General features: G+C 33.5%; 1 protein-coding gene across 4 annotated transcripts in view; it reads right to left on the reverse strand.

Moving 5' to 3' along the window:
* RUNDC3B (RUN domain containing 3B) overlaps window positions 1–22912 on the reverse strand; it is a 116870-nt gene that overhangs the window by 29572 nt on the left and 64386 nt on the right. For all 4 annotated transcript variants that reach the window (XM_052000924.1, XM_052000925.1, XM_052000922.1 and 1 more), the window contains 4 exons: window positions 18126–18215; window positions 14781–14861; window positions 12976–13144; window positions 5908–6065 (listed from right to left, as the gene is read on the reverse strand). In XM_052000924.1, the coding sequence (XP_051856884.1) occupies window positions 5908–6065; window positions 12976–13144; window positions 14781–14861; window positions 18126–18215 (498 nt within the window). The remainder of the gene's footprint in view (window positions 1–5907; window positions 6066–12975; window positions 13145–14780; window positions 14862–18125; window positions 18216–22912) is intronic.

Genomic DNA, 22912 nt, shown 5'->3' on the forward strand with positions numbered 1-22912 from the left:
ACCCAGTGTACAAATAATCTCCCATGTCCCAAGAAAGGAAGTAAGAATGAGGAGACATTGAATCAGATAATTTTACAAAATGGAAACAAGATAGAAACATTAGTCTAGGATGTTTGCTAGGATTAGCATGTGAAGGAAAAGTGGTGGAGAGGGGATATAGCTACATGTAACCAACCTTTTTTACATACATTGATGAAAAATCTCTCTCCATAGACATCCAAATGCAAACTGTAACCTAGGCAATATACATTCCTCATCCACTTGATATTCCCTTTGTGGATGGACAGGTTAAATGTCTTTCTGAATCTTGTCAGAGAAACTTTTTAGTGTTTGGTAGCTTGAAGGAATTAACACAACCTCATTTTCAAATTAAAGTATCCAGAGTACCTCCCTGTCCACAAAGGAATCCTCTTGAATCTATACTCTGTCATAGATCTCTTCTCTCACAAAATAAATGTCTTTTGGTGAGCAGGTTCTTCCTGTTTAATGTCTCCTTATTTATCATCAGAAGGCCATTGAACGTTTTATTTTATTTAAATAAAATCAACATGTGAAATGTTATAATTGTAAGAAGCATACAAAATAAAATCTTACACAGGAAACTGTTGCACATCCTATTAAGATTCTGATAATAAAAGGAGCGGGGAGGGAATAAGCATGTATAGCATCCTACAACTAATCTCTTCTTCAAACGTACCATCTGCTATAATTTTCAAGCATGATCTATTCTACAATATAACAAAATATCTCACACAATCTGAGAGATTTGTGCAGATTTTGTCTAGCATAATAACCTATAGAAATTTAACAATGTATTAAATAGGGGAATGAAAAATTTCCAGTGGGAAAACAAGCCTGAACATTTGATCTCAGGAAGTTCTATTTAGCAGAATCATTCCAAAAAACAAATTATTTCATTTTCAAAACATTTCAAACTTGCATATTATTTTGAATAATGGTTATTTGCATGTAAGTTGTGTGTGTGTGTGTGTGTGTGTGTGTGTGTGTGTGTGTGTGTATTCCAATAGATTGTAAGATCTTTAAGGGGCAAATGCTTTATCCATACTTTGGGGATTGATACAATAAGATAGATGGTGGAGAATGACATTGCATTTTATATTCATTCCTCCAGTTTATGATACAAAGTAAATTATTGTTCACTATATTGTTTCTTATTCCTGAATACCTAATTGTTAATCCCTTTCCCTTCCAAATTTCAATTTTTTACTTTCTGTTATCTGTTCTGATGCCCTCAAAAATACCTAGATAGTATTCATCTTCAATAAGTTGTGATTTGACCCTCCAATTTCTAAAAGTTTTATTACCTTTTCACCAATGAACTATTTTGAAAAGGCTGGTTATAGTTGTTGCTTCCACTTATTTGGAGACTGCCACTCAATTGAAATAAATCTCTCAAGGTTATCAGTGACCAGATCTTAATTGGCAAATCCAATGGCCTCTTAATAATTTCTTACCTTTTTGACTTCTCTGCAAACACTGTCTCCTTCCACCTAGACTTTCCTTTCTAGATTTTCATGACATCAGTCATCTTCCGTGTCTTGCCCACTCTGGTTATATAGCTTAAGAGTTCTGTCCTGGGTGCTCTCCTATTCTCTCTTCCCTTATACTCTCTTTCTTGGTCATCTCATTTGTTTTCAACAATTTGATTACAATCCCTTTGCTGACAACTTCAAAACTTTCTATTTGACCCATGACTCTTTCCTGATACCATGTCTCTGTCTGATAGATATCTTTAGTTGAACTCCCACTGGCATCACAAACTCAATATGTTCAAAGTATAAGTCTTTATTTTCTTAGCCAAAAACCGATTATTTCTATTGAAACCACTACCTTTTCTAGACAATTAAGGTTAACAATCTGAGAATCATTATCAACTTTCCCCAAGTTGATAATGATCAATTTTCCCCACTTCCTTATTTTTAATATTCAATCTTTTCCCAAATCTTATTCTTCTACTTGCATGCCATCTCTGTTAGTCATCACCTTCTCAGTATTTACATGATCACCACCTGGTTCAGGACCTTATTGCCACCATATCCAGATATTTGTAACAATCTCCAAATTTGTCTTCCAGCCTCTTAAGCTCTCCTTCTCCAGACTGTCTTTTACATATTCCTGCTATCCTTGAAGCATAGGTTTAAACATACCACTCCTTTATTCAAGAATCATCAGTGATATCTTATTCCCATTAGGATAAAAAAATAAATTCCTCTACAAAATAATTATAGCTTTTTTAGTCTGATTTCAATCTATCTTTTTAAGCATATCACATCAATCCCATGAAACTCTTTTTCAGCCAATTTGCTGTCCCCATATAAAAATTCCATCTCCAACCATCATACCTTTCCATGTATTGAGTATCACAAACGTTTTAGATCATTGATTACAGGGCCATACCCCAGTCGGCTCAGAGAGTAATAATTCACGCTCTCATGAAATCCCATTAGATCACTTTAGGGTAAAGCTAAAATTGTGTTCAGTATTTTCAACAGAGATCCAGGATTCTTAAGTCCATGTCAGACAGCTGATCTCTCTCTGAGAAATACATTTAGGGTTGTAACAGCCCAGTCATTAAGTTAAATTTTTAGACACAAGAGAATCTGTTCTCAGGTACTAGTTCATTATTTGTTTCTCTACTCATCACAGGATCATAGAATTTTATAGAACATCTAACCTTTCCATTTTAGAGATGGGTAAAATTAGTTTACTAATTTCTCAAAGGATTTAAGTATTTAGTGATGGTAGTAAGGCCCAAAGAGAAAAAAGGCTTTTATTCTCTGTGGGATCCTGGGTAATTCCCTTAAATCTCTCTAAGGTTCAAACTTCTCATCTATAAAATGGATATTGTTATAGCACCTACTTCACACACAAGGTTGTTGCAAGGAAAAAATTAAATTAATATATTTAAAACACTTTGTAACCTTAAAGCATTGTATAAATGCTATTTATATTTTTCTAACATCATGATTAGTTAACTAATTATATGTCTAATTTGTATAATATAACCAAGCATGAGAAGAAGCAATATGGCTAGTGAATAGAAAGGTGACCTCAGGCAGGTAGAACTTGATTCAAGACCCGTCTCTGACACCTATTATGAGATCTTTGTCAAGACACTTATTTAATCTCTTAAATTTCTTTGTGCCCTAAAGCAATCCTAAAACTAAGTTATAGAAAAAGAGGCCATTTGCTTTTGTAGAAGTTTCTCATGGGGGACGTCCATTCATAATAAAATCACAGAAATAGTAAAAAATAAAATAAAATAATAAGAAGATCAAGTTGACTGACATTTACCAAATAGATGCTATGTGCTTTAGTGCAGCACCTTAGTGAAGTAGATACAACACCAGGCCTGGAGTCAGGAGGACCTGAGTTCAAATTGTCAATGGATAAACAACATCAAGGAGACTTATGTGAAAAACCAAGGTTATTACTGGAGAAATCAACATATATGCAGAACTCAAAGAGTTCATAGTCCTTTCAGAAGTTTGCATATTTATGACAATATGACAGAAGGAGGAAGGGGCATATATGGGAGGGAAAAAGTGAGGAAAAAGGACAAAACCTCTCCCGAAGGAGAGGAGAAAGATGATGGCAAAAGCTACATTTTTTTTTCCTTACTAGATTATGAAAATGGGAGGATCCATTTAACTTCAAAGAACCTCATATGCACAAGCATTTTCCCAGCCTGGCACACATTGGCTGGCACCTGTCTTGCCTCTCAAGGGCACACAAGAGATCCAGCTTGGGGTGCATGCAACAAGTTAAGTCAACTGAGGTGAAGGGGCACACATTCAAACACACATTTGACTCATTCAAAGCCTCCTGCATGTCCTGGATCCAATGTTTCTGAAAAATATGACAACTCAAAGAGACAATTTCAGAGGAATCCTTCACAGTCTTTAACAAAACCATCCTTAGATCTTTACTAGTTATGTGATCCTGGGCAAGATACCTAACCCTGTTTACTTCTGTTTCCTCATCTGAAAAATAAACTAAAGAAGGAAATGGTGAAACATTCCAGTATTTTTGCAATAAAACCCAAATAGAGTCATGGAAAGTTATACATGACTCAATAGCAACAACAATAACTATGCGTAAGACACAACAACAAGCATTAATAGTAACTTACTTCCTTCCTTCCTCCCTCCCTCCTTCTTTCTTTTCTTTTCCTTCCTTCCTTCCTTCCTTCCTTCCTTCCTTCCTTCCTTCCTTCCTTCCTTCCTTCCTTCCTTCCTTCCTCTTTCCCTCCCTCCCTTCCTTTCTTTCTTCCTTTCTTCTTTCCATAATCAGGAATAAGTGACTTGTCCAGGTTCACAAAGTTAGTGAGAGATTGGGGCCAGATTTGAGTTCAAATTCTCCTAACTCTGAGGCTGGTCCTCTATCCATTCAGTTACCTAGTTGCTGCAATAGCAATTTCTAACTAGAAAAATATGGCAAGGATTAATAATTTTGTCAGTCTCACAAACTCCAAATATAGGAACTCTTCTTATCAAAGTAGATTGCAACTTTTCTCAGATTTTCTCTGATAGGTATTAAATCCTATAGAGTTGAGTGACACAAGAAGTAACTTTGCCATGGATCACCCAGTCAGTTTGTGTCAGAGGCAGCACTTGAAATCAGGTCTTCCTGGCTCTGAGGACAATTTTCTATCCACTATTCCCTGCTTGATCTTTAAATTTCATGATTCTGCCTTTAAACAAACAAATAAACAAACAAAAAAAGGACAAATGACAAGAGCTTTCCTGTAAAGTGATCTATAAACAAATAACCAACAAAGTGGTTGGTAACTTTCGTGGGTTCAGAATTTGATTTTTTTAAATAAAAAAAGTCCAATTTGATAAAAGTTTATATAATTTTTAAATTCCTATTTTCATACTTTAGTTTTAAAAAATCAGGAAAAAATGCCTGTTTCATGGATTTAAGGAAAACTAAAATCACTTCCCAACAATATTATTAGTTAATTTCTTTCCATTCCATTCCATTCCATAAATTAGTTAATTTCAGATGAGGAAAATCCACTATGTATGAGCAAGAATTTCAGAACCAGAAAAGACCTCAAAGATCATGTACTCCAAACCTTCTCATATCATAAGTGAGGAAACTGATTCACTGCTATGTAAAACTGAGAAAATGGACACAAATAACACATTTAAAGTGGGTTTTTTTGGTTGTTCTCCAATTTTTTTTCTTTACCACTTAAGGACTTTAAGAACTTAATTTAAGAATCATTTAAAAGACTTTATCATTAAAGCTAGATTAATCAGTAAAGCTCAGAACAAATCTGGCTTGCCAATCCAAGAAAAACTCCCTTAAACAGGAGAACAATTTTATTTGAAGCAACCTGAAGAAAAGTAACTTACAGGACAGAAGCTTCCTGTGTTCTTATGAAACAAACTGTCCTCATAGCTAGATGAAATGCATGGGAGGGAACAGAGGAAGTTCAGAAGGAAGCACAAATAGACAGAAGTGTTGAAAATAACATAGAATTTGTTATATGTTTTCTTCCCCCCCAGGAAAAGCAAGGACTCTGAAATATGAAGTCATAGTTTCATAATGTGAGTTCGTTTTTTTTTGGGGGGGGGGTGTGGGTAGATGGGAGGGTTCTGTTGTGTACTTAGAAATGCTTCTTTTGAGGGTACTTTAAGTTCAGAAATAAAACAAAATAAATTAAAATTTCTTTAGATAAGATTTTTAAATAAAGAATTTCACCCAGCCACCTTGGCACTTCAGATAATCAAGGAAGCTGGAACTTGTCCTACAGGATACAAATAAAAGAAGAGGGATTGACTTTGACATTCATGTTTTTCTGTATGTCACCAAAGCTTTTTTGGAGTTTGTGTGTATGTGGGGGAGGGAAAGAATATTTTTAAGGTTGTCACTTACAGCTGGTCCTGCAGTTCCACAATAATGTACTCTAACTGTTCCTTCTCTAATTTGTGGGTCAAATCAGAATCCTCAATCCTCTGAAGCAGTAACTTGTTTTGAGAAACAGATTCAGCCAGTTGGTTCTCTCGAAGTCGTAGCAATTCTTCAAGATAGCCCTGGAAAAAGAGGAACACCAAGATAGCTCACTGTAACAACAATGTGACAACGTAATGTAACATTTCCTTGGCACCCTCCCAATAGCTGGCATCTTGGTCTCATAATATTATGAAAACTTTTTAAAGTATAGTATTTTATGTGTGATAACAAAATAGTTTTAAAAAACCTAACCATAAATGATCTCAGAATTTTTAGCTGAAAGAGACTTTGGGTCTCATCCACTGCTCATCCTATGCAATACGTGAATCCATTATACAATGTGGCTGAAAAGTAATTATTCAAACTTTTCTTGAATATTTCCAGTGATGAACCATTTAATTCATTGGGCTGAGGCAATTGTTAGAATTTTTTTTCTTTTCATTAAGCTGAAAACTACCATCTGTAGCACTGCCCAACAGAGCCACATGGCACTTGGAAACTTTACCAAAATATAATATGAAAATGTATTCCCTCAAGATATCCAACTGCTGCTTCTACTCTTACTCCATGACAGGCATATTTCTCCATATTTTAGTCACATATGTCCTTAATAATGTTATTTTACACACAACTCTTTACACTAGTCATTCTAAAGAACAGGCTGTAGCCAATTATCTTTAGGGCTACTTCTTATTATAATTCTTCAGAGATTATGGTGTGCCACAATTTATAGCTACACAGCATCTCCTGCAGAATATTATTGTGGAAGAGACTGACTTTTGAGGCAGGAAGCAGTTGGAATTATTGAAAACATTTCATCAGTTATGCCCATCCAAGATGCACAAATTGATGGACTGACTCCATGGCCTATAAATCTTTGTTGATAATTTAGCAGGCTTCTGTTATCTATATGACAGCACGTCACAATCTGGGCAATATTCACTTTTTATCCACTTGAAATTGGAGTTCATGCAACCCAGAATCAAAATTCCATAGAGTAAAAGAACAATTTTCAGGAGTGAGTTCAGTAGGGAAAAACAAGAGAATCCATCTAGAACCATTGCCCTATTTGGAACTGAATCGGGTGAGACCTGTTCATAGTTTTCTATGAAACTGTGCTAAACGTGGGCCCCATTCTCCCTAGGAACTAAAATGAGATAGGGAATGTACCCTCAAGACACTGAAGGGAATATTTGTACTTGTGTTCTTTGCTATATCTTCAAAGTAAATTACTTCAAAAGTACCTCTAAAGTTAGGCAATTAAATGGAACCAAGAGACTAGTCAGTGGCAGTCACCAATGGGGTACACCTAATCAAGAGGGGTTTGAGCTAATCTCATTAGAGAAGAGAAACCAAAAGCTACTTAGGATGCCACTACAAAGAGACACTAGCTAGCCTTGCTCTGGTAGAGTCAGTGAGACTGGAATCTCTTCCTTATGTTAGTTCAAGGCTGATTTCCTATCCTCTATACCATACTGACTCTGGAAGAATCTGTTTTAAGTTTCAGGACGAAATCTTATAGAGCCCTGAAATTGCCACAATTTCTATCTCCAGGTACCCAAAGGCCAATGGTATACCTTTATTTTCAATGTGTACAGTAACTGCAACCTAAAGAAACATACCCAAAATTTCTTCCAGATTCAGTGGAGTTGGAATACGAAGTAATAAAACTCTGTTTTTCAAGGAAATCACATTCAAGAACATTTGAGGTAGGAAAGCAGGCACTCCCTAAAAGCACTCTGGTATCCTCTTCCTGTATTCCTCCTCTTTACTAACATCTAGGACAGCCACTCCTTCTCCTGACATTCTTCTGCCTGAGTCACTCCCTGCTACAGGAAACTCCCTATAATCAAATGTGGTCCGGGGATGAGCTTCTGGTCATTCAAATATTAAAGGGTTTTCATCTCTGTACATTGTGCACACCAACTTTCTATTAGTCTTAGAACATAATAAAGAGTACTTAACATCCAAAATATACTTAGATAATCTAATCTTTCCCATGCCTGAGAAAGAGCTTCAGGATTTCACAGCACTTCCAGAATAGGATTATACTCAAACACATCTGTAGGTGTGCAAAAGAGCCACTTAAGACCTATTTTTATGTGACAGGCCAAATAGAGCTGTGTTAGAGAGGCAACATGGCATAATGGAGAGAACATTGGTTTTGAAATTAGGAAGACCTACAAGCATAGTTCTTATCTGTGATGTTTACTGGTTGTGTGATCTTGGACAAATCACTTAAGCCCTTTGAAGCTCAATTCACTCATCTATAAAATGAGGATAATAATACCTAGTGTGCCTAATGTGCAGAATTGTTTTGAGGCATTCATGAGATAATAAGGAGTTTCCTAGAAGCCTTAGGACCATGTAAAGATGTTAAAGCTTGACACAATATTAAAACTTTTGGGACATTTTCCAAACTTCAAGGTTTGTCATCATCATCATATCAACTTTTGTCATCATTATTACTATTTTAAGCTAATTTAGAAGATATATTAACTACTTGATATTATGAGGTCCAAGAGAATTTGTGTAAAGAAAGAGCCTAATATAGGTTTTCCTAGATCCTTAAAGAGATATTTTCAAAGAACAAAGGAAAAAATCATATATGAGAATGCTAAGAACCTGAGAAAACTGTCAACTGGATCCAGGATCCAGGATCTTTTCATAATCTTCCCTGTGGAAGAACACTTCCATCAGCAAACAATATTACAATTTTTAAATATCTGAGTGCCCAAAGAAATAAGTTCAATTTATGAATAAGAACAGAAGTCTAAAGAAGGGGGAAATTTGGGACTTGTGAACCTATACTTTATCCTACCACACAAGGGAATGACAGTTTCTCTTATTTTCATATGTCTGTCTGTGCTGAGACTATCACTGAACAAACTGAATGTAGACTTCTACCTCTGCAAGTCAAAGCTTTTACTATGTGCCAGGTACTGTGAAAAGCATAAGGGAGTTGTAATGACCAAAATAAATCATCGCCTAGTGGTTAGACCTCTGATGATGAGATACTTTAATGTTAGGAGTCTAGTGTTCTAACAATAGGGAATAATTCATTACCACGCAAGGATCTAGATCGGAAGTGTTCCTAGCTTAGAATTACCTGCCAGAGCTTGAACTTCACTGTTATAACATGAGAAAACTAATGCTTACCTCCATACTACAAAGGGCATCAGAATAGAATGTTAATAGAAAAACTATTTAATAAATAAATCAATTGTCATCAATTTTTTTAAAAAGTACCTATGTACATAATATTTATAATAGTATCACTTTGAGTGATAGCAAATATCTAGAAACAAAGCAGATGTCCACCAACTGTGGAATAGTTAAATGAAGTAATGAATGTAATGGGATATTCCTAGTCTAAAACAAATGATGAATATGGTGAATACAAAAAAAAAAAAAAAAAAAAAAAAAAAACAGAATCACCTGCATTAATTAGAGTGAGTAAAGCAGAGCCAAGAAAATAATAATGTAAATGGACAGAAACAGAACAAAATAATTCAAAAGTAATTTACAAAAAAAAAAAAATCACAAAGAACAAGCCTGACCCCAGAGAAAGGATTTAAAAAGATGACTCCCTTCTCCTTTGAAGACTGCAGAATACTGTCCATGTTTTCAGAGTTTTTTCTGTATAATTTGGTTTCACTGTTTTTTCTCTTTGTTCTTTTCTTTTTAAAACATTCTTTGTTATATGAAATGAATCTCTAGGAAGTGAGGATACAGGAGAAATTCAGGCTATTAAAAACAAAAGACATCAATAAAATCTTTTTAAAAAATAAATAAATTGAAAATAACCAATAGGTACACGTACTTCACTATATGAAAAAGTAGTTATATATTTTTACTGCTTTATCTAAATCCAATGAATGTCATATATACTGATAAATTAAAACTATAAATACATGTGTGGAAAAGAGCCATTAGTTTGGTATTAGAGATACCATTTGGGAATGTCAGCTTCTACATCAATAAAATAAGGAGAATGGGCTAGATGATCTTAGAGATCTTTTCTAGATTCTGTGTCCTATGAATATTAATAAACAAAATGTGAAAGAAAAGAAAATTAGGCTATTGAATTATGGCACTAAGGAACTGTCAAACAATAAAAGTCTAATTGATGTAGTGATGAATTCCTATATTCTTAATTAGAAAGAACAAACAAGATACCAAAAGGTAGAAATTAGAAGATTTTTTTTAAGCATCTCTTTTAAGCAAGTACTACAGAAATTATAGACAGCTAGCTAGTGCAACAGATAATAGTATTAGGAGGGAGACAGAAGATCTAAAGTCTAATCTAGCCTTAGACATTTACTAGTCAAGTGATCCCAGGCAAGTCACTTAACCCTGTTTGCCTCAGTTTCCTCATCTGTAAAAATGAGCTTGAAAAAGAATTGAACTAGAGAAGGAACTAGAGAAGGAATGAAGTAATTACTTGATTACTTTTGCCAAGAAAATCCCAAATGAGGTCATAAAAAGTTGGAAGTGACTGAAAACAACTGAACAACAACAACAACAATCCTGAAATTATATAGTATAAGTTTAGGATGAGACTAAAGGACTTTGTACAAATAAAACTAAGACTAGAAAGAAAGCAGAAAGGTGGAGAAAAGTTTTACACTAAGTTTCTCTGATAAAGGCATTGTTTCTCAAAAATATAGAGAACTTAGTCAAATTTATAAGAATGAAAATAATTGTCCAATTGACAAATGGTCAAATAATATGAACAGGCAGTTTTAAGATGAAGAAATCAAAGCTATTTATAGTCATGTGAAGAAGAAACTGGAAAATGAATGGATGCCCATCAATTTGAGAATGGCTGGGTAAATTGTGGTATATGAATGTTATGGAATATTATTGTTCTGTAAGAAATGACCAGCAGGATGAATACAGAGAGGACTGGCGAGACTTACATGAACTGATGCTAAGTGAAATGAGCAGAACCAGGAGATCATTATACACTTCGACAACGACATTGTATGAGGACATATTTTGATGGAAGTGGATTTCTTTGACAGAGACCTGAGTTTCAATTGATAAATGATGGACAAAAGCAGCTACACTCAAAGAAAGAACACTGGGAAACGAATGTGAACTATCTGCATTTTTGTTTTTCTTCCCAGGTTATTTATACCTTCTGAATCCAATTCTCCCTATGCAACAAGAGAACTGTTCGGTTCTGCAAACATATATTGTATCTAGGATATACTGCAACATATCCAACATATAAAGGACTGCTTGCCATCTAGGGGAGGGGGTGGAGGGAGGGAGGGAAAAAAAATCGGAACAGAAACGAGTGTCAATATAAAGTAATTATTAAATAAAAATTAAATTAAAAAAATAAAAATTTAAATTTAAAAAAAAGCATCTCTTTTAAGCAAGTACTACAGAAATTATAGACAGCTAGCTAGTGCAACAGATAATAGTATTAGGAGGGAGACAGAAGATCTAAAGTCTAATCTAGCCTTAGACATTTACTAGTCAAATGATCCCAGGCAAGTCACTTAACCCTGTTTGCCTCAGTTTCCTCATCTGTAAAAATGAGCTTGAAAAGGAATTGAACTAGAGAAGGAACTAGAGAAGGAATGAAGTAATTACTTGATTACTTTTGCCAAGAAAATCCCAAATGAGGTCATAAAAAGTTGGAAGTGACTGAAAACAACTGAACAACAACAACAATCCTGAAATTATATAGTATAAGTTTAGGATGAGACTAAAGGACTTTGTACAAATAAAACTAAGACTAGAAAGAAAGCAGAAAGGTGGAGAAAAGTTTTACACTAAATTTCTCTGATAAAGGCATTGTTTCTCAAAAATATAGAGAACTTAGTCAAATTTATAAGAATGAAAATAATTGTCCAATTGACAAATGGTCAAATAATATGAACAGGCAGTTTTTAGATGAAGAAATCAAAGCTATTTATAGTCATGTGAAGACTCTAAATCATTATTGATTAGAGAAATTCAAATTAAAACAACTCTGAGGTACCACCTCATACAAATCAAATTTGCTAATATAACAGAAAAGGAAAATGACATGTTAGAGGGTATGTGAGAAATATCAATATACTGCTGGTGGAGTTGTGAACTGAGCCAATCATTCTGGACAGCAATTTGCAACAATATCCAAAGGGCTATTAAATGGTGCATACACTTTGAACCAGCCATACCACTATGGGGTCTGTATTTCAAAGAGATCAAAGAAAAAGGAAAGGGACTTGTATGTACAAAAATATTTATAGCAGCTCTTTTAGTGGTGGCAAAGAATTGCAAATTGAGAGGATGCTTATCAATTGGGGAATGACTGAACAAGTTGCGGTATATGATTGTAATGGAATATTATTGTGCTATAAGAAATCATGAATAGGATGCCTTCAGAAAAGCCTTAAAAGACTTATGAAATGATGCAAAGTGAAGTAAGCAGAACCAAGATAATATTGTACACAGTAACAGCAAAACTATATAATAATCAACTATTCATGACTTAGCTATTCTCAGCAATACAATGTCCCTAGAAAATTCCATTGTATTTATGATGAAAAATACCATCTGTCACCAGAGAAAAAATAATAGATTCTTTGAAGAAGAAAGTAGAAAGAATAAAGAAAGAATGAATATAGATCTAAACAGGCTGTTTTTCTATTTTTTTCTTGGCTTTTTTTTTTTTTTGGTCTTTATTCTCTTTCACAAAAAGACCAATATGGAAATGTTTCGCATGACTGTCTATGTATAACCTATAGAAAATTGTTTGCTGTCTCAGGAATTGGTGAAATAAGGAAGGGAGGGAGAGAATTTGGAACTCAAAAATTAAAAATAGAATATTAAAATGTTTTTCCTTATACTAATAAATATAATATATATCCTTATAATTATAATTATAATCCGTATGATCCACATAATACAGTCCTTATAATATATTATTAAAATAAATTTAGGCTGAGGTAAAGGATCAAATTAATTTGTGATGACTTGATTAAGTACCTTTTGTTCCAGAGTGAGTTGATACTTCTGCTTAACTCTCTTACACTTGTTGTACCAACTATTTTCATCCATGATAAAAGGAGGACCAATATTCTCTGGAGTACTACTTTCACTACCACTGCTTCCCAAAGTCCTTAATTCTTCTTCATCACTGCTGATGCTATCAGAACTACAAATACAAAATATTATAAAAATAAATATTATTTATATGAAACATTTGAATAAAAATTAACTTTTGAAATTAAAAAATCCATAACATTTAGCTTTAATTTTAATTTAACAATTAATTTAATAGCAATAAATATTTCTGAGCCCAAGTCAAATCAATCTTCTCATCCCTGGAGATATGATCTAAAGAAGAAGATCTAAAGCTTTGTATGAACATAGACAAGGTCATGCACACCTGGAAGAATTCTACCATATTGCAGAAACAATATGTTGTCCATTCCCAGTGTCTATGAAAAATTGGGACAGGAAGAACTACAATACTAGAAGGAAATAAGGTGACTTTCAATTGGGAATACAATGGCACACGAAAGCAAATGAAGCTAATACATATTTCCTGTTCTTAAATACATGAATTCAATAATGTGGTTCTGTCATGAGATAGCTGGGCTTGCACCAATTATAGTAATTGCTCTAAGCAAATTTCTAATTATTCTCATGTGTTCTTACTTTCATAACAGTTAAATGAATTCAGGTATTTAATGACAACTTCTAAGAAACAGGACATTATCCTGGAAAGAAAAAAATCAAGGAATATGTTTTTAACATTAGTTCTTTAGAATAGCACAGTGCTGGTCAATAGATAATGTTTAATTATCTATTAACATCAATAATCAGACATTATTATAGAAAGAATAGTAGGAATCTCCATTAACCATTTGCATAATGTTTAAATGGAAAATTATAATCCAAAAGAAAACAAATGAAGACATTAGATATGTTTTATGGACTTTGTGGCATCCTCGCCCCTACCGAGTTTATATTTAAATGAAAGATATATCCCTTTTGTTCAGGATGCTACAAAGCCATTAAAAATATTTTTGTAGTATCTTATTCAACTTCAGTTTGATGTGTTGGTAAATGTATGTTCTTCCCATATTATTGTCACTATTATGTTATGATTCTAATCCCCTTTCCCCATCTATCAGGTATACGTAATCCTTCTTTGAACTAGTGATCTTGATTTGTGACATCAGTGACATCAACCTAGAATGATGCAAAACTTATTTCCAACACTTTGGAACTCTGTCCAAACCAATAGAATGTAAATGATTTCAGGCCGGGTTAACATTTATGCCTTTCTTTATGCTCTCCAGGGTTTAGCACAATCCTTGGCATACAATAAGTGCTTAATAAATGCTTGTCCATTGGCTCAAGCTCTACTAGTCAGTTTTTTCATCTGTAAAGAGGGATTAAACTTGATGATATCTACATTTTTCCCAATCCAATATCTATAACTCTTTGATCATTCTCAGAGTTGATTTGATTCTATCTTTTCATTGTGGTGTTTTTAACAGTACTATGCTGCTTACAAGTATACTTTTCAATACGGAAAATTTGGATTAACTGATTTTAATGAATTAATTACTAATGAATTAATGATCTATTTGAGATAAGTCTATAACAGTTGTTTAATTATTATAATTTCACAAAGGAAGGAAATATAGATCTTCAGTTTCTTAAAAATGAGCTACCAAAGGCAGTTGAAAATTTATTAGATTAACATAAATTTTGTATACAAGCTATACAAATGTGCAAGAAGTTTTCATTACAGCAAAATAGTTGAAAAAATGAAATACCTTTGGGTGAATTTCAAATATGGTGTATAATCTATGACAGCTGGGAAGTTGCCATCCAAACCCTCTCCCTTCAGGCAGAAGCTAAGATAATAGAAAAAAAAATCAATAAGTGTTTTGCATTAAAAAATTAAAAGAGGAAGCCTAGCTCTATTGATACATTGATTTTGTCATCAAATTGGTGGTAGAATAACGTTTGCATTAAGTCATCTTCAGTAGTTGCCAACTAAAACTTCAAAAGAAACACTTCTAAACTATTGACGAGGCATTTTACACAGTGATGGATTGTATAGCATTTAAGTACTTTATTGAAAAACAATCAAGTCCCAGAAGTATTCTTTTGATTCAGAGCTATCTTTTCTTCTTTCTTTCATTAGATTTAAAAAAAAATTTTTCTTACCAGAATGCTGATATGGTCTCTTTACATAAATCTTTCTACAAATTGCATAGGCTTACTTTAGTCTTAAATAAAAGTAAGATATTTTGAAGAAAATTACTATTTTTGAAGAATTAATCTACCTAACACTGTCTACATAAATTAAGACTTCATTTACAAGTTTGTTTTTGAACTAGATTTGAGATCTCATCAAGGTAGGGACCTTCTGATTAAGAAATGCTTTCCACCATATACAACTTAAAGTCCTGAGTTTGGGGGACCCTGAGAAGCTAAATGACTTTCTTATAAAGGTGGTATAAAGTAGAGATAGGACTTTCCTAATTCCAAAAGCAGCTTCTCTATCTGCTATACCATAGTACCTCTCTTAGCTTAGAATGTTTTAAAAGAATAGAAATAATACTTAAAATGGATAGACACACGATGAATGATCATTGAATCTAACTGCCATTTACTGGCCATGTGACCTTCAACAAGTTATTTAACCTTAACTGCATGACCTTTAAAGATACTAAGCTACTGTACTGCTTCCAAAATCACATGATTCTATATCCCCAAGTTTTGGTTGAAATGATCATCACAAAAATGACAACATTTTTGCAACAAGCCATTCCAAATATTAAAAGTTCATGGGCTGAACTTTCAAAGAAAAATCAATTTTTAAATACCCTACAACCCATAATTCTCTAAACATTTTATTCATTCAATTTAGTGTGTCTTCCCATTTGAAATGAACCTTTTTAGAAAGAGCAGAAGAATGGAACACAGTCTACATATATTCACTCTTTTCTTTACAAAGATGATTTTTCCAATATATGACACATGAACTTTTAATTACCCGTGAGATAATCCATAGTAATCCATTTTTTTAATACATTTTTTTTGCCAGGCTCCTCTTGTGATCAATGGTATACACTAAAGAGATAACTAGGGGTAGTTAGGTGGTGAAATAGATAGAAGATCAGCTGAAGTCAGGAGGACCTGAGTTCAAATCTGATCTTAGGCACTTAACACTTCTTAGCTGTGTGACTCTGGACAAGTCACAGAGAAAGAAAAAAAAAGGAAAGAAAGAAAGAAGGAAAAGAGAGATAACTAGCCAGTGGTAATGATGGTATTTGTATGAAATCATATTCTCAAAAACATCAATCCTACAACCCCAGCCACATCAATATTATGCTCAGTCTAATTGAATTCATCATTCTAACCTACTAAAGTTGAAAAAGCTCCCATTTTCACGAATTAAGAGGGGTAGAAATTAATTTAAAAGATTATGCTTACTTCAATGAATGTTTCTCTCACTTTCTAAGTAAAGAAAATTTTGTAAGATGAGTTATCATTTTAGAAAAAAAATCAAATCCTTAGAAGATTTTTTTCTCACTTAATCTTCACATACACTTCACTAACATGATCTAGTTTTTTTTAACTGTACAATTTCTATGGCATTCTGAAATTTTAGAAGAATGAAGGAATAGCTTCTTTTCAATCTTGATTTTATTACATCTCAAGTTAAAGGCCATGTATGGTAAAAGCTAATTTTTTTTAAAAAACTGCCTTTAGAACTAATTATACTAATAAGTCAACATATCAAGTTCTTGTGATTTTGTTGATCTCCCTCCACCAAGGTGGATGTCACCATTTGTTGACGTAAAGAGCTTTGTTTGAGATTCACAGAGCTTAAGTAACTTACCCATAATCGCCTGAAAGTGTCAGAGGTGAACTTTGAACTCAGGTCTTCCCCACTCCAAGTTCAGTATTCTATCATTATATCACACTGCCCCTTTCAGTAGTAGCATGTTAGTACACTACCACTTTTTGGAACTTCTGATCTAAAAAACCTAACTAAATGTACTTGATCAAAGTGAGAGCCAATTTCCAAAAATAATGTATAATCTTAGGAATAAAACAAAAACAAAACCTAGAAGGGTTTAAAATATAATGTTGGGATTTTGGTCTTATCAGTATAGAAGCCACTGAAATCCATCTCTTTCTACATTAAAGACATTTTCCCTTTCCCACCTCCCACGCCCCATTCAAGAAAAGCTCCTCTAAGGGCAATATTCCAATCTAAGCAGAGGGAGTCAGATCATACTCCTGTGCTTGGAATGAGAAGTATAACAACTGGTGCTTTGGCTATGTAAGTGCCAGATGCCAACCACTGGGCAGCTCCTTTCATTTCATTTGCCACTAACTCCCTTCTGAAAACAAACCATTTTTAGATTTTTTTCCATCAAGGTTTAAAACCAAAAAGAAAAAATCAGAATGTTAATCAAATATCAGGACCTAGGCTTGTGATAAGAGGCAGCATAGTACAACCTATAGAGGATTAGCTATATTATAAGGAAGATTCTGTTTTACCATATGCTAGTCATTTAAGCACTCAGTGTCCCCAAATTACTGAACAATTGCTGATCTGTACTGGTGGATGGAATTCCCACCAATTCAGGGCAGCTATGTGGCCCAGTGGATAGTGTGCCAGCCCTGGAATCAGGAATACCTGAGCTCAAAGTTAACCTCACAAACTTAATACCTGTATGATTCCAGGCAACTCACTTAATCTGTTTTGCCTCAGTTTTCTCATCTGTCAAATGGAGTTGATAATAGCACCTATTTTGCAGAGTGGTTGTGAGGATCAAACGAGATAAAAAATTATTAGTCAACAAATATTTATTAAGTACCCATTATGTGCCAGTACCTGGCAGAGAATAGCATCACTTAAATGCTGTTTATTTGTCATTATTATTTCCACACAAGGAGCTCTTTAATTGATGAAATCACAAGTTCAGACCCTCTTCTCCATCCTAAAAAACCAACCAATCAAACAAACAAAAAAAACTAACAACATAAATCCTTTTGCATACATATAAACTAAAAACAATAAAATAAAAGTAGAACCCATTGAGGTGGAAATAACATATGGGAAAGTATTATAAACTACACAGAATTTGCCAGAATACCTGAAATCAATCGCATTGAGTCCAAGCAGCATGCCAGCAAGCATATTTGCTTCTTCACCCAAGACAATTGCTCCATCTTCATAAAATCTCCTGGGAAAAAAAGAAACAGTTGAATGTGCAGACTCATTAAAAGAAACAAATTTGATATATAAACCATTGGACTCAGTAAAAACTGGGGTTCCTTATATGATTTACTTATATAAAATCAACACTAGGCTTTGTAAGATATATGAAAAACTATTGATACATAAAATTACTAATGAACCCAGGGTCATTCATATTTTTCAATAATGCAAAAATGCAAATTCAATCTATGAATTTTTTCCATTCATAGGAATTTACCAAATTTTTATAGACTGTTAGGTCCATAGTTTATACCTACATCCTACTAGTTCCTATATTATTCTTATATTTCATCAGCCTGCATATTCAAGTTCTCAGACTAAACACAAAAAATGTTTAAAAGAAGCAATTAAAATATTTATTCTTTGAGTATGAATTTTCTTGGGTCTCAGAATAAACACAGATCAATGTTTATATTTTCTGTGGATGTTTTTTTTAATACTAAAAAACAAAGTAAAACAAACTCTGGAAAGCCTAAATTTTTGCAAAATATTATAACCTTCAATACTGCAGTGGTGATAAAGTAGATAAGATGTCAAAGTAAAGAATAATGCATGAAAAAAGTTTACAGGTCAACGTCACTACCAAATCTGAATAAGGAAGCCATTTTCATCTAAATGCAGTCAGGGCTCCATTTTTCCATTAATGTTAAAAAGAATATTTCTGAAAAGCTGAGATGTGACTCCTTATGCACCTCTTTTAATAGGAGAATTTAGGAAATTTTAACCTATCATGTCAATGCATCCAAAATCTATTATATTATTCATATATTTATATAACACATATTTTCTCTTAAAATCATGGTGACTACCTCTTCCATACCTCCTCTGGCTGTGTTCTATGAAATAAGCTGTTTCCCAAGAAATTTTAACCCTAATCTAGTGGCCAGGCTTCTGGTAATGAACTTCTCTGTATTTAATTAGGCTAGTTTATCTTAAGAAGCAGACCATCAGTCTTTTTCTCACTTGGTAGCACAGGTCAGAATCTATTCTTGGCTAACATCTCCTTCAAGAATCAAAGTCATCATTATGTCATGATGAGGTAGCTGAGTAGGATGTTAGGAAAGATTTATTAATGAGATGATAATAGATGGGAATCTTGTAGTAAAATAACATTAATGAATCAAGATATAACTAATTTAATCTAATGAACTATAATTAATGGTTTTAAATTAATATTTACATTAACACAGGTAATGAAGAAGATAATTTGTTTTTATAAGAAAATTTCACTAAATCTATTTAGGAGTAGCATCTGCCTTGCTTACTTTTTCAGCATATATCAAACTAATTTTGAATCCAAGAAGGGAAGTAGAAAAGAACAATTTATTAATATCATAACACTTGATATAGAACATTAAATAAACAAGAAGCACAGAGGAAAATAAAAAACAATTACTTACTCTCTGTCTATAAGCTAGGCAATACATTTTCAGAAAGGAGACCTTACTAGTTGTATGATCCTGACTAAGTCCTTAACTTGTCATAGTTTCCTCATTTGTAAAAGGGAATAATAATAACCCTAATCTTACAAGATTATTGTGAAGATCAAATGAGATAATATGTAAGAAACTTTGCAAACCTTAAAGAGATATGTAAATGCCATGTATTACTAAAGGAAGCTCTAAGATATAATGCTAATTTTAAGGGAAAAGATATCAATGTCATCTTTTGCAGAGCAATATGAATTATTATTATTATTATTATAGCTGGTTTCAATATAGGGGTTTCCTTTGCAAAGGAAGGTATTTTATTTTGTGTCTCTATAGTCATTATTCTGAGAAAAGGTCCATAGGCTTCCCCAGACATTGTCAATGGGATCCATTATACACAAAAGATCTTCACCAAAATGTACTATGACTCCTTGTCTAAATCTGTCAGAATTCATGATTTCCCTCAAGGCTCAGCTCATATGCCACATGAAGATTTTCCTAATCTCACTATCTGCTAGCGCAGATACAAAATTACGTGATTTCACATATACACAAACACACATTCACAATGCACCTCCTTCTACACTATAAACTCTTTGAGACCATAGACTATCTCACTTTTGTCTGCATAACATAGCATACTGTCTATCGCAGGCTTTTAGAAAGTATTTGTTGATTGATTCCACAAGGTTCTCCAGGTAGTCATTGACAGTGTTGTGCTTTGATAACCAGGTTCTAATAAATTCTCTGTGCTTTTAAGTTCTGTGGAAGTCTTTGAATGTGCCTTTAACTTTGATGCTTTAATCACATCTAGGGTGTCAATATTTTTGTACAAGAAACTGGATTCTTATTACCAACAATTTCAAAATATTTCACATGATTACAAACAAATATTATCTTTCCCATTTTTTCCTCATGGAAAAAATGATGCATAAATGAGATATGGTCATGTCAACAAGAATATACAATAAATGAAAGAAGAATAAGAATCCAGGGTGACTAATTCAAATAATATTCAAATATGTACTTCAAGACATTCCCTTTTTTTGTGAAAAATATTTCTTTGTCCTAAAGAAAATATTTCTATAATAAGAACCTAGCCAAAATAACATAGTGAACTTCAAAAATACATTCCAAAGAATTTTACAAAGGAACTATCTTCAAGCTTAAAAAATTATAAAGCAAATTAATTCCAATGGTAAATTAACCCTGTCCTTTTTTTTTTTTTGGTTAAAAAACAAACACATAACAAACATCTTTACTCTGATCAGGAAGAATCCTGTTCACTTTTTTTTGGAGGGACTATTTTTTTTCTTATTATTTTGACATTTAAGGTACAAGTAAAGACTTCTAAGAAGTAACTGTACTTCCAAGTATACTTGGCTCATTGATAAAATATATCTACAATGGAAGTATATGGAAGAAATATGGTACAACTGATAGAGTGTTGGAGCTGGAGTTAGAAAGATCCAAATTCAAATTCCATCTTTGAGACAGAGTATAGGACCCTAAGTGCCCCAGGCAAGTCTTTCAGACTATCAGGTGAAGATTAGTTGCAATTTTAGAGAATTTTGTTGCCAGGAATTCCTATCACAAAGAAATCACTGATGGGGACTATACTACAACTGAAACTTACTAGAATTTTGTGATGCTCTCCTATGGCTCCCATTCTGAACAATGTTCCGAAAGGTCATTTAGACACTTTTGGTCACTAAAAGACTAAAGTCCTTTGGCTTTATTCATCCTTGAACCAGCTTCATTTTCAGTGACAAACTCCCAGAAAGCTGTCCGTATTCACGGCCTTTCTTTAATTCTTTACCTGCTCACTTTTCAACTTTTTATAGCCTACACTCCATTCCTACCATGCAACTGAACCTCCTAATTGTTCAATCCTTTGGATTCTCCTTAGTCCTTACACGCTATCAGCTGTGGCAAAAACCATTGAGTGATTCACTTGCTCCTCCTGAATATTCCCCTTTTGCTTTTGTGCCCCATGTATAGCCTCCTTTTCCTCTCACCAGTCTAAGAACTCCTCCAACTTATTGCTGGTCATCACTATCTCCCATGCCCTGAATGTTTTTTCCTGCTTCTCATCTATTCACTCTCTTTCTTGATAATCTTATCAACTCCTGGTAGCTCAGTTAGATCCTTCATATATACAATTCTTATATGTGTGTGTGTGTCTATATATGTGTATTTAGTCATATATATGTATATATGTTTCTCCTTTTTCTTGTATTACCAGTTGCCAGTGAAATCACAGGGTCAGTCATTACTTTCAGGGTTAATAGTCAAAATTAAGGTTATACATTACTCATAAAATCATTAGTTCTTTTTTTTTAAGTACATAAGCAAGAATTACCTAAGATTAGAAATCATCTGTACCCATGCAGCTGAGATCACATATCCATTAAGTGAATAGGGTATATATTTCTAGACATAGTGAACTGAATTTGTTCAATAATCATGATTAAACACTATAAGACACTTGATAGATAAACCTATACATCTTCCTATTATATAGCCATTTTCTTTTCTTTTTAAATATTTTTATCATCAGTGCTTTACAGAACATTTGAAACATAGGGATAGGGTAGTGACTAACTCTTTGGCTTTTTTAACCCTTTATCATTTTAGGGGATATCAGTGTGAAAATTCCATTTGCCAATGAAGGTCAACATGTTTTCCACAACTTCTGGTCTTAGAGTTGCCTAGAGCACTGAGACATTAGGCAACTTGACCAGCATCATGAAGTTTATCTACATGTGTATGTATTGTGTATGTATATGTACATATATGTGTATACACAGAGGGGTGTATAAAAAAGATCTAGGACCTCATTCCATACTTTTCTTTCTTCAAGACTACCTCTCTGTTTATTACACCACAGTGTCACTTTTAAATCTTTAAAAATCACCTATGCAATATAATTGATTTGTGGAATTTAGTTAGTTATCCAAAGGATTGTTGGCAGAAAAAAAGAAAGACTTTCTACTAAATCTAATTCTCCCTAAGTAGCAGAGCAGCAAAGACATACCATGGATCATTTGCTCTTTATAGATGAAATCTCTTCCCAGATGGCTAAGCTGATTTATCTCTAATGTTGACTAAAAGAGTAATGCCCATAGTCCAGGATTCATCCTTGATGCTTCCAAACCCAATAAGCATTTATGAAGCTATGCAGTTGACAAGGAACTGTCCTAGGCATGGGGATTCAATGAATATTTATTAT

This window comes from Antechinus flavipes, chromosome 5 (assembly GCF_016432865.1).
Source record: "Antechinus flavipes isolate AdamAnt ecotype Samford, QLD, Australia chromosome 5, AdamAnt_v2, whole genome shotgun sequence".
In the NCBI taxonomy this organism is placed as follows: domain Eukaryota; kingdom Metazoa; phylum Chordata; class Mammalia; order Dasyuromorphia; family Dasyuridae; genus Antechinus; species Antechinus flavipes.